The sequence below is a fragment of the Bos indicus x Bos taurus genome, chromosome 4 (genome assembly GCF_003369695.1).
Source record: "Bos indicus x Bos taurus breed Angus x Brahman F1 hybrid chromosome 4, Bos_hybrid_MaternalHap_v2.0, whole genome shotgun sequence".
Taxonomy (NCBI): domain Eukaryota; kingdom Metazoa; phylum Chordata; class Mammalia; order Artiodactyla; family Bovidae; genus Bos; species Bos indicus x Bos taurus.
In genome coordinates, this window is record NC_040079.1 from 114,435,053 (window position 1) to 114,447,190 (window position 12,138).

General features: G+C 49.3%; 1 protein-coding gene across 3 annotated transcripts in view; it reads right to left on the reverse strand.

Annotated features, from left to right (window-relative positions):
• Positions 1-12,138, reverse strand: part of GRB10 (growth factor receptor bound protein 10) — a 183,148-nt gene that overhangs the window by 29,975 nt on the left and 141,035 nt on the right. For all 3 annotated transcript variants that reach the window (XM_027540259.1, XM_027540260.1, XM_027540261.1), the window contains 4 exons: positions 5,546-5,661; positions 4,414-4,482; positions 1,956-2,093; positions 161-271 (listed from right to left, as the gene is read on the reverse strand). In XM_027540259.1, the coding sequence (XP_027396060.1) occupies positions 161-271; positions 1,956-2,093; positions 4,414-4,482; positions 5,546-5,661 (434 nt within the window). The remainder of the gene's footprint in view (positions 1-160; positions 272-1,955; positions 2,094-4,413; positions 4,483-5,545; positions 5,662-12,138) is intronic.

Below are 12,138 nucleotides of genomic sequence, written 5' to 3' on the forward strand. Positions count from 1 at the left end.
TGTGCTACTCAAGGACTGACACATTGAAAGCACACATGGAATATTTTTATACCAGTGCATAAATCCAATGTGAAACTGTTTGTTATTTTTAAAAAGCAACAACCAAGAAAGGAGGTCGCTGGTTTAATTTCAAAGTTCACCGTCTCGGGGTGGGCAGTACCTTTATGCAGAAGCCATAGTCTGTGGGGGCACTGTACTGCTTCCTGCCAGCAATCAGGGAGAAGATGCTGCTGTCCTCCAGGTCGGCCAGCAGCTGCAGGTGTCTGGGCTCCTGCAGAGAAGTGGTCAGGTTTATAGGAGGGAACTTCTCAGTACAGCCAAGAGCAAGTGTTTCCTGTCCTTGTCAGCAGAGGGCAGTCTACGCGTGCTCTCAACACCTCTCCCCTTTGACAGTCTACAGGTTATAACCATGGTGTCACATAAGTGCCAAGTTAAAACCATATCCCCCAGCCAATTGGGATGCTGGGTGGTGCTAAAAACCCCACCTCCCAATATTCAGACAGATGGATACAATGTATCTGATATTCCGCCTTATAAGGTAATATTCAAAGTGGAAACCAGGACATTTGCAAACTATGGTCAAGGTTAGGAGCATACACTCAAATGTAAGTCCCCCACCACCTTTGTTATGCTGAGTAATCAGTGGCCAACTGCTCACAAAATGTCCCATCCTGTGCCTTAACAGTCCATCCTGCATCTATTTCCTCCTCTAGGCGACAACTGACCTGGGCCTCAGCAGCAATGAGGAGGACGCATAAGCCACACATCAGAGCTGGGAAATGAGGAAGTGGACCTCCCTGTGACCAAGGAAAACCTGCAGCCTCAGAGGAATGGAGTGCAGCCACGCCCCTTCCATCCAGCTCACGCCCCCTTTCCCTGGTGGCCACGCCCCTCCCTCCAGCTCACACCCCCTTTCCCTGGTGGCCACGCCCATTCCCTCCAGCTCACGCCCTTTCCCTGGTGGCCACGCCCTCCTCTCTGGTGGCCATGCTCCTTCCCTCCAGTTCATGCCCCCTTACCCTGGTGCCCATGCCGGTTCCCTCCAGCTCACACCCCCTTTCCCTGATGGCCACGCCGCTCCTCTCTGGTGGCCATGCCCGTTCCCTCCAGCTCATGCCCCCTTTCCCTGGTGGCCACGCCCTCCTCTCTGGTGGCCATGCCCCTTCCCTCCAGGTCACGCCCCCTCACTCCAGCTCACGCCCCCTTTCCCTGGTGGCCACGCCCCTTCCCTCCAGCTTACGCCCCCTTTCCCTGGTGACCACGCCCTCCTCTCTGGTGGCCACGCCCCTTGTCTCCTGACTTCCCAGAGCCTGATGCTGGGCCAGCACCCTCCCTTGGTGTCCCCAGCTCCTCCCCTCTCTCTCCTGCAGGAACAGAAGAGACTGCAGCTCTTGAATGGTATAAGCACGGCCAAGGTCAGCTGGGTGTGCTCCTATGGTAGGTGTCCTCAGATGTTACAGGAAAATAGGTCAGAAATGCAAAGACACCAAAAGAGACCCCAGGAAGGCCAGCCCACAACACCCCAACTCTCTTCAGAAGCCTGCAGCCATTTTCAATCCCTCACCTCCTCTTCCCACTGGGGATACACACAAACTGAAATTTATTCCATAAAATATCTTCAATAACATATATTAGATTGGCATCAGGGTGACAACCATCTATTGAATATCCTTATGGTGATCCTAGACACCAACTTCCAAATTACAGACACTAAGTCAGCATCTTCCAAGGGACTCGGGCAGCCATGAAGCCCTGCTACCAGCCCACAGAGGGAGCCCAGGCTGGCCCACTTGGTGGCAGGGGTGGGGACACACAGCCCCCAGGTCCCCAGGAACTCTGAGTTTAGCTGCTACACACTCAGCTTAAGTCACAAGCTGGGAGGAAGCCACGGTGCACATCTTTACTCGGAACCCTCCCAGCCTGGTGTGACCGGCAGTTGTGCCTTTAAAACTCACCTTCGAAGCTCCCTTTGTGGAGCAATAGAGGCCGGATCTCCGCAAACACACATACAGCTTCTTCCACGATTTCCTTCCCAGCTCCTTCACGTGCAAAAACCCTTGAATCTCAGGACAACTACTGGAGTTTAAAAAATTCTGTTAAAGAGCAAATTTTAAAAGTCAGATAATACTGACGTGAAATTATGAGGACATACTATGAGCATCATTGACACTGGAACATTTTATGAATTGCCAAAATACTCTTTTTGTGTTAAACTGAGTGCTTTCAAATATTTTTCCTTTCAAAAGTCTTAAAATTCCCATCTAAATTGGTGGTGCCTAAAATATAATTCGTGTTTAAACACACGAGCAAATAGATCTTTTTAACACTGAAAAACAGAAGTCGTAAATCTCCTAATAAGACCATATATTTAAGCATCCTGCCCTTTATTCTATTTTTCCTTAAAAATCCCAGTCTGATCCCAGAGCTGGGGCAACAGAAGTGCCAGAAGCACTGATCAGGAGCACGTGGGCTGGGAGAAACCATCTGGCCGTCACTTGGACCACATGTCCCCTGGTGAAAGCTGTGTATCCTGTGTCTGTCCGTCTCCTGAAACAAACACCCTGGTGACAGCCCACTGTCCCCATTAACTGCACCCACTGGCAGCACCTCTTTCTTTGGTAAAGAGGGCAGGAGCCAGGTCTGGGGTGACCCTTGTGGGTCCCCTCCACTGACTGAGACAGACATTTCTCCTCCTGCAGGTGGGACAGGCCAGCTGGGCAGGTCCTAGGGCCTCCAGGCAGTGCTTCTGGGGTCTCCAGAGATCACTGTACCCACTCACCAAGCACCAAGTCATCTCAAATCAGGCAACTAAGATGCAGGAAATCATTTGCCCCTCATTGTGCATAAACTAGGATAACTAAGTATTGACAACTCTAGCCCAGAGCAGACAGATGCTCTGGTGGGAGGGCCCAGGACAGAACACGGAGGCTCTCAGCTTCCAGAGGCAGAAGAAATAAAGCAGGAAAGGGAGGGCTCAGGGAAGAATTCTATAGGAACTACATTCTAGTACTTTCTCTTATATTTGGTGCCACCTAGAGAGTGCTGGTTGCGTTAGTGAATTGTTTATTCTCTCACTTAACACGCTATTAAGAGATACGTTTTTGGGGGTGCAGGGGAATATTCTGACCTCCTAGAAGAGCATGAGTCAGCAGTAAGTGTGGAGAGGTAGCTGGTGGCCCCCTCCATCGGTGGGGGAGGGAAAGGCCAGGTTTAACTTGGAACAGACTTTAGGAAGTGAGGAGACAATGAAGATAGGTATGTTGGTTTTTTTAGAGTATAAGAAGTAACTTTTTAGAGCAACCTAATCAGTTTTGGGGAGAAGGCAATTGCACCCCACTCCAGTACTGTTGCCTGGAGAATCCCATGGATAGAGAAGCCTGGTGGGCTGCAGTCCATGGGGTCGCTAAGAGTCAGACATGACTGAGCAACTTCACTTTCACTTTTCACTTTCATGCACTGGAGAAGGAAATGGCAACCCACTCCAGTGTTCTTGCCTGGAGAATCCCATGGACGGAGAAGCCTGGTAGGCTGCAGTCCATGGGGTCGCACAGAGTCGGACACGACTGAAGCGACGCAGCAACAGCAACAGCAACAGCAATCAGTTTTGGGGGCTTCCCAAGTGGTGCTAGTGATAAAGAACACAACTGCCAAAGCAGGAGACTTAAGAGATGCAAGTTCGATCCCTGGGTCAGGAAGATCCCCTGGAGGAGGGCATGGCAACCCACTCCAGTATTCTGCCTGGAGAATCTCATGAACAGAGGAGCCTAGTGGGCTACAGTCCACGGGGTCGCAAACAGCTGGACAGGACTGAGCGACTTAGTATGCATGCATGGATCAGTTTTTACTATGGACGGACCCAATCCTTCTGTAGCGATTTCCAGGGACTTGTGCTTGGAGATGAGGGGGTGGTACTCGCAGGGAACATGGGAGCTACAGCTTCTCTACCCCACTCTCCTGCTCTGATGGCCTCTGTCAGTTTATCCTGTTTCTAAGTGCTTGTTTTGAGGGAGCCTGGCTGTGTGCGTGCTAAGTCACTTCAGTTGTGCCCAACTCTGCGACCTCGTGGACTGTAGCCTGCCAGGCTCCTCTGCCCATGGGATTGTCCAGCAAGAATACTGGAGTGGGTTGCCAGGCCCTCCTCTAGGGGATCTTCCCCACCCAGGGATCGAACCTGAGTCTCTTATGTCTCCTGCATTGGCAGGTGGGTTCTTTACCAGTAGCGCCATCTGGGTGCCTGGCTACACACAGCTTTCCCAAGTAAACGTTTATTCCTGGATACTCTAAGTTCCAACAGGAGCCAAGGCTCATATTTGTGAGGGTGAGCTCAACTGATCCAAGTTTCTACCAGGCCCCTGGGACAGCCCAAGAGCACCTGTGCAAAAACCCCAGCAGAAGCCTCTTCCTGCCCAGTACCTGCAGAAGCTGGGTGTGACTGCCGTTGGACTGCTGGCACCACGTAACCATCTGTTCTGGGAAGAAATTCTAGGATGTGGAAAAACAAAGACGATAAAGGTTAGCTTCCAAGTGGGGAAAACATACAGATATGCCAGTACTAAAAACATCCCTATAGGCACGATTATGGACAATCTGTATTTAAAATGATGGTCCTTTTAATTTATCACACAGTGGAAACACGGACTTCAAAAAGCCTGCATCTTCTGTTAAATGCAGGATCAAGTTTGAAGTCTGTGATGCCCTCTCTGGCCCATGCCTCACAGTGCACCCGGGCAGAGGACTGCCCCGCTCCCTAACTCAAAGACACAGGCGGGTGCACAAGACAAAGAACTCTTGACACCAGGACATGAGCATGGGGATGTGAAGAGCATGGGCATGTGAAGAGCATGGGGATGTGAAGAGCACAGGGATGTGAAGAAGCCTTTTCTGGTGCATTATCCAAAAGCAGTTAGCAAATCTCTTCTTTTCAATAAAAAAGCAGCTACATTATCAGGACCAGAAGTAGGCACTGGGACTTCTCCCCCCAGCTACCGCTGCTGTGACTCAGGATTGGGGCTCACGCTATGGCAGGTATGAGGTTCCCCATCCTGACATCCCACAAGGCAAGGGCCCCAGCTCCCCAAAATAGAAAACTCCAAGAAACTAGCTCAATATACCCGGATGTTGATGTCTCTACTGCTTCTTCCCCAAATAATCCCAAAACAATATATGCTACTTGCTGAGAGTAATGAGTTTTTATTTTATTGAGTATTTGACCAAGTTGCTCCAGTTGAACTAAGAACTTCCAAAGTAACTGAGGAAGCCCACCCCAGCTCTCTCTCTCCATTTAGAGACTGACCTCCTCACCCACTGTTACTTTTGGGAAAAGGAGATGGTTACTTTGGTCAGAACAAAGGCATTCAATTACGTATCAGAGAGACAGTGTTGAGCCAGTATTGCTGGGTTAACTAGCAACACTGATTCTCAAACCATCTGCCTCCCAGTACATCTCAGTCAGTTATTTTGTGATCAGCTACAATGAAACTCAAGTAGTTTATACTTGCAATATTTCCAGAGTTCCAAACCCCAAATCCAAAGGGATAAAACTCACCATGGGATTTTTGAAAAACTCATATTTTGCATAATTCTTCCTGAATAAAAATTTACTTTCACTTGCCATGGTGCTCTCCACCTGGACTACCAGCTCATGGTCTTCCAAGCAGCGCTCTGCAGGAGAAAGTATTGTCGGAGATGAGACAGGCAGAACCTTCCAGGCAGCCTTGCAAACAAATACAAAACCCGACTTTTCCATTCTTTAAGCATCCTGGCGAAGATGAGATTGAGAGCTAAACTAAATTGAAATCTCACTTTAATGCGTTCAGTTCAGTCGCTCAGTCATGTCCCACTCTTTGCGACCCCATGAATCACAGCACGCCAGGCCTCCCTGTCCATCACCATCTCCCGGAGTTCACTCAAACTCACGTCCATTGAGTTGGTGATGCCATCCAGCCATCTCATCCTCTGTCGTCCCCTTCTCCTCCTGCCCCCAATCCCTCCCAGCATCGTTATCAAGCGCTAAGAGGTCTTAGGACTCAGAGTATGAGGAACTCAGGTCAGTCTTTGCTTTTGCATACTTCTTTTCAATTTGGCATCAACAAAGCTTAAGGAGAGAGTCAATAAAGACTCTCCATAGGATTTCCCTAGTGGTCCAGCGGTTGAGACTTTACAATGCAGGGGATGTGGGTTCGATCCCTGGTCAGAGAACTAAGATCCCACATGTGTGGGGCAACTAAGACCCATGTGCCACAACTAAGACCCAGCACAGCCAAATAAAAACTGTCTTTAAAAAGGACTCTTTGTAAATGGTTTTGCCTTTAAATTAAGAAATGTCAACTCTTGAAAAGAACAGGGAGTCTAACAACTGGGAAAACACCCAAAGACAGAGCGGGGGAGCTCTGAGCATGGAGGATGCACAGGTGGGAGGATAGAGGGAAGCAGGCAGGGTATGGCTTTGATTGTATGAAACTCAGCCGCCCGGGGTGAACACGGGGCAGGGGAGCGACCAGCAGGCAACCTGTCCCCGTACCTGGCTGAGCGCCAGAGCCCATGCTAACCACACGCATCCTGGAGCCACTCTCACAGCTGGACCGGGTTGTTGGGAAGGACACGTACACTGCACAGCCCTTGTGCAAGCATGCACACACACACTCCTCAGCACAGGACTTGGCTTTGTCACCAACCTGGGGTAGGCTCTCCCTCATAGCCTGAACACTCTGGTTCCATGGGGAGCACAAGAAACCACTCTGCTCTACGGCTGGCACCCACCACGTGTCCACACGCAGCCTGCTGACGGGGTGGCGGGGAACCAACCTCATTCCCTAATGCGATAAATGACCAGAGGGAACCCAGGGCAGCTTCGAATGTGAACCGAGGCCAAAATGGTAGAGAAGTAGCTACTATCAAATTGACCCAAAAGGGCCGTGTCAGCCTTTCCCAGCCCTCACCTCCTTTTACATTGCCAGCCGGGAAGCCCCAGAAAGTCTCATCTTCAAGGAAGGATGAAGTGGAGGGTGACAGCATTCCGAGTCAAAGGCATCTCAGAACGTGGGAGAATTCCTGTCCATGAAGGACATGGTCACCAGGGCACTGGTCTGAGCCGGCTATGATGGCATGCAGAGCACACTCAGCCTTGGTGTGATATCAGGGCAGGATTCCCTGGTAGAGACATACTCAAAGCCTGAATTTCCTCCCCCTGATGGACAGAAAGCTCGGGCACCTCAGTATGGGCCAGACCAGGCACTGCCAGTGACCCACTGACAGGCCCCAGATGTGAGGGGAACTGGCCAGCAATTCAGGAACCACATGCACTGCCTGTGATCTCCCCAGGACAGAAGAGAAGAACCAGGGGCAGCCGGAGTATGCTTAAAACAGCTCCATCTGCCACCAAGACAGGGGTCAACAAATAGAATAAAATAAAAATAGCCACCACCACCAACAAAATAGGAATTAGCACATGTCTTCCATTTAAAACAAACTCATGACTTTCCTGAATATTTTAATTCAGAGAAAAATATTTCTGTAGTTATGGGAGGAAAACAACTACAACCCAATAGCCTATTGATGGTTGGTTTATAGAATTAAGGTTTATTCACCAGATAAAATACGGAGAAGGAAATGGCAACTCACTCTAGTATTCTTGCCTGGAGAATTCCATGGACAGAGGAGTCCACGGGGTTGCAAAGAGTTGGACATGACTGAGTGACTAACACACACACATAACAGGTAGAATAAGGAAAAATAAAAGAGCAGGCAGCAATGACCTGGTCCTCCGGACAGGAGCTGCCAGCTGCGTGGGGCACCCAGACGCCACGTCCCAGGTGGGCTCCTCTCCTCCCAGCCCAGCAGCCCTGGGAGAGCCACCGCAACAGCATAAGCAGACTGTCAAGGGTCCCAGCAGCAGATGCTTCTCTGCCCAGGGTCACTCTGCTGACTCCACCCGGCCCAGACACAGAAACAACCTAACTGTCCACGGACAGAGGATGGACAAAGAAGATGCGGCACACATATACAGTGGAAGACCACTCAGCCGTAAAATGAAGTAATGCCCCTTGCAGAAGCACGGATGGACCCGAGATTGCCATATCGAGGGGAGTAACTCAGGAAGAGAAGGACAAACACCATACGCTGTCACTTCTACATGGAGTCTAAAATATGACACAAATGCACAAGTCTACCAAACAGAGACAGACTCCCAGACACAGAGAGCAGACCTGTGGTTGCCAGGGGGAGGGGCTGGGGGAGGGAAGGACTGGGAGGTTGGAATTAGCAGATGCAAACTGTGACATGCAGGATGGGTGAACAAGGTCCTACCATACACCACAGGCCTGCGACAAACCAGAATGGAAAACAATACAAAAAAATATATATGTGTGTGTAGAAGTGAGTCACTTTGCTGTACAGCACAAATTAATACAATACTGTAAATCAACTAAACTTCCATTAAAAAAAAAAAAAAGCCTATTTTACTTATGTGGCCATGCAGTGGACACAGGACTCCTCTGCAGAAACCCCGACAGCCCCAGCGGGTGGGGTGGGGCTGGCAGACCCAGTGCCGAGCCCACAGCACTAGGAGGTGTCAGCATCCCCCTTTGCTGACCCCCGCAGCCCCTCAGTACCAGCACAGCCCACATGGCACGGATCAGAGCACTGAACAGTTGCCCAGGGCGTTGCCTGGCTATGCGGAACTGTGAGAAGCAAAACATCCCCCCAGAAGACATCCTGCTGCCTAGATCTGCCCAACAAGCAGCTTCCTACTAGGTGTATCCTTTAGTGGGGAAAGGGTGTCATTTGGTGCCGTGAGATGTAACAGACACAGAGATAGAGACGAGGATCAGCCTGCAAAGGCACCTGTGAGCACCAGGCCGAGGGTGGGCAGCTGCTTCTCCCACGACCGCTGTCTGCATGTGCAGATGTCGGGGTCTGGATGCGCTGGGCCCTCCAAAGGGCGGCTGCCGTACCCTTCTCATTTGAGCAGGAACAAACCCAAATCAGGAAACAGGAGACACAGTCACCTAAGACCACTGACCACTCAGGGCTCTGCCCCAGCTTTTAAGCCAAAGTGCCACAGGACCAGCACTGTAGGAGCCGACAGTAGCACCGGAGGGGCGTCGTACCTGGCTGTGGCAACAAGTCCAGGTCAGGGGGAGAGTAGGGAGGGCCCCACCAGCCAGAGATGCCGCCCACTCACGCCGGCAGCTGCCCCGTCCCTGTGCCTCTGTGAGCACGATGCTGTGCTGAGCGTACCCTCAGAGGCTGGAGACCCCGCACATATGCATGGTCTCTGACTAATGGAAAGGAAGTAACTGTCCCACATCTCCTAAATCATCACTCGTTTCTGAACGTGAAGAAGCTTAGTGCTGTTAAGGTTATCATAGCTTAGCTGCAAAGACTGGAACAGTAATTGTGGTTGGAAATCCTCAAATTCTGAGGCTACACATTGACTCCACCACTTGCCTGAGGGATCTGCACGCATCATCTCCCTTTGGCCTGAGCCACCAGCCTTGTACATATGCAGGTTCCAAGAGCATTCCCAACACACACTTGACAAGAGTGTGACCTTTTGCAGGGAGAGTCAGTGACCGGGGAGATGGGGCTGGAGGCTCCGCCCTGAGAATGGTTGGGGGAGAGGCGGCAGATGCATGTGCTGGGGGTCCTGGGAACACCAGGAGAGAACACCCCATGCAAGGGGAGTTATGCCGAAACACCCAGGCTGCTCTGAAAGGTGCTCCCGCAACCCTGCCCCGTGGAAAGCTTGAAACAGGTTGCCGGACCTTCCTCTTCCCACTACTGGGCGTCTGACCATTAAACACTGGTGGATAAATGGAAAGAACAGGACTTTCACCTAAAGAACAACAGATCAGAAAGAAAACGATAGGCTTCGATCACACAGAGAAGAACAGGCAGGGCAGACACAGGGATGGGAATGGATAAGCTCTTTGCGGACAGTGGGAGGTTTCCCCTGATGCTGCCAGACTTGGTGTGTCTAAGCCTGCAGAACCATCTACAGAACCTAGGCATTAGGACCATGGGCCTGCTCACTGCTCACGAAAAAGGAGCCAGTGGGAGAAAGTGAGAAGGAACCTTCTGAGGGGACTTGTTGTGTCTGTAATTCAGCTCACTGACTTCTTTTTGTCAAACAGGATCCAAATATTCTTTGTCATTTTTATGATTTTACTTGCTCCTCTCCTTCTTTGTTCCCCCTTTTTACTTGGTTATAATGAACTGTTGTTCCCTAAAGGGGAGTATGTCAATCCATCTGTGAATCAGACAAAGAATAAAGAATGAAACTTATGAGTATCACATCCCTGAGACTACTGTGTATGTGCATTTCATTTCTTATTCCCTCAGAATAAATTTTCTTCATGTGATGAATCATGTCCCAAGTTTTAACATACATCATGTCTCTACCATATGATGTTACAGAAACCAGGTGCTACGAAAAGAAATACGTGAATAAAAATTTCTCAAGCAGTCCTTGTGTGTGACAATGTTCTTGTATCTGCGTCCACTGCATATATTCTCTGTGTACAGTGACAGTCACGTATTAGAATGTCTGCTGAAGATGCTTTCATAGTTCCTTGTCAATTAAAAGCGGCTAGACTCTTGAATAGTCTTTCAATGATACTCATTTTTTTTGGATCTAATTATGCAGATACAGATGGTGACTGCAGCCATGAAATTAAAAGACGCTTACTCCTTGGAAGGAAAGTTATGACCAACCTAGACAGCATATTCAAAAGCAGAGACATTACTTTACCAACAAAGGTTCGTCTAGTCAAGGCTATGGTTTTTCCTGTGGTCATGTGTGAATGTGAGAGTTGGACTGTGAAGAAGGCTGAGCGCCAAAGAATTGATGCTTTTGAACTGTGGTGTTGGAGAAGACTCTTGAGAGTCCCTTGGACTGCAAGGAGATCCAACCAGTCCATTCTAAAGGAGATCAGCCCTGGGATTTCTTTGGAAGGAATGATGCTAAAGCTGAAACTCCAGTACTTTGGCCACCTCATGCAAAGAGTTGACTCATTGGAAAAGACTCTGATGCTGGGAGGGATTGGGGGCAGGAGGAGAAGGGGACGACAGAGGATGAGATGGCTGGATGGCATCACTGACTCAATGGATGTGAGTCTCAGTGAACTCCGGGAGTTGGTGATGGACAGGGAGGCCTGGCGTGCTGCGATTCATGGGGTCGCAAAGAGTGGGACACGACTGAGCGACTGATCTGATCTGATCTTATGCAGATACATCTTTAAAATTAATTCTCTATGCATGTCTGTACACATGTATATGGATATATATGCACGTGTGTATATGCATATGTATAGATGTCCATATGTCCATGTGTGTGCACGTGTGCGCACATACAAACTAGGGTTCTGACACTATCTAGGGCTCCGACACTATCTAGTTTCCAAATTGCTTGTGTGTCAGCAGATGCCTTGGGTGGCCCTATCAGATCACTAGGGCCCACTCACTGATGTCTCCCACCGGAGCTTCCCGTCAGTTGCTCTGCTGAGCACCGCTGAATGTACCCGGTAGAAGGTTGCTGGGGACAAAGGAAAAAGCCTCAGATGACACACAAGTGCACTGCACATCCGTAGAGACAGGAACGAAGTCAGAAGTTCTTAGTGCTTACTTTAAACCACACACCATCTGTCTGACAGCACAGGGGAGCCAGAACACGTGACCTCAAGCGATGCCAACTCAAATGTACCTCGTATTACGTAGGCTTAGATTGTATAACATGAGTTGCACAAATGCCAGTTAGTGAAAGGAATATTCCAGACCTAGGTTTAATTTCAATTTATTAATTGTTCTAAAAGGTTATAAGAAAGACTTTCAACTATGGGAAGAAGTTTGCAAGCTGTGCAGTTTTTCTCTCCTTCAAGACATGGAAAGAAAATACAGCTGACTTACATACAGAAAATTCTGGTTTTAAATACTTGCCAATGATTTTTGAAGCACCATACAGTATCCAGCAAAAAATTGAATGAAAGTTTGAAAAGCTTCTTTACCTGAAATAAGCCACCAAACAAACAAACCCCAAATTTTAGTAAGTTCTGTAAACAGTACACATTTCAAAATAATCTCTTGCTCTCTCAAATACCCACAGACACTGGGAAACTCAAACTTAGATGACATTGCCCCCTT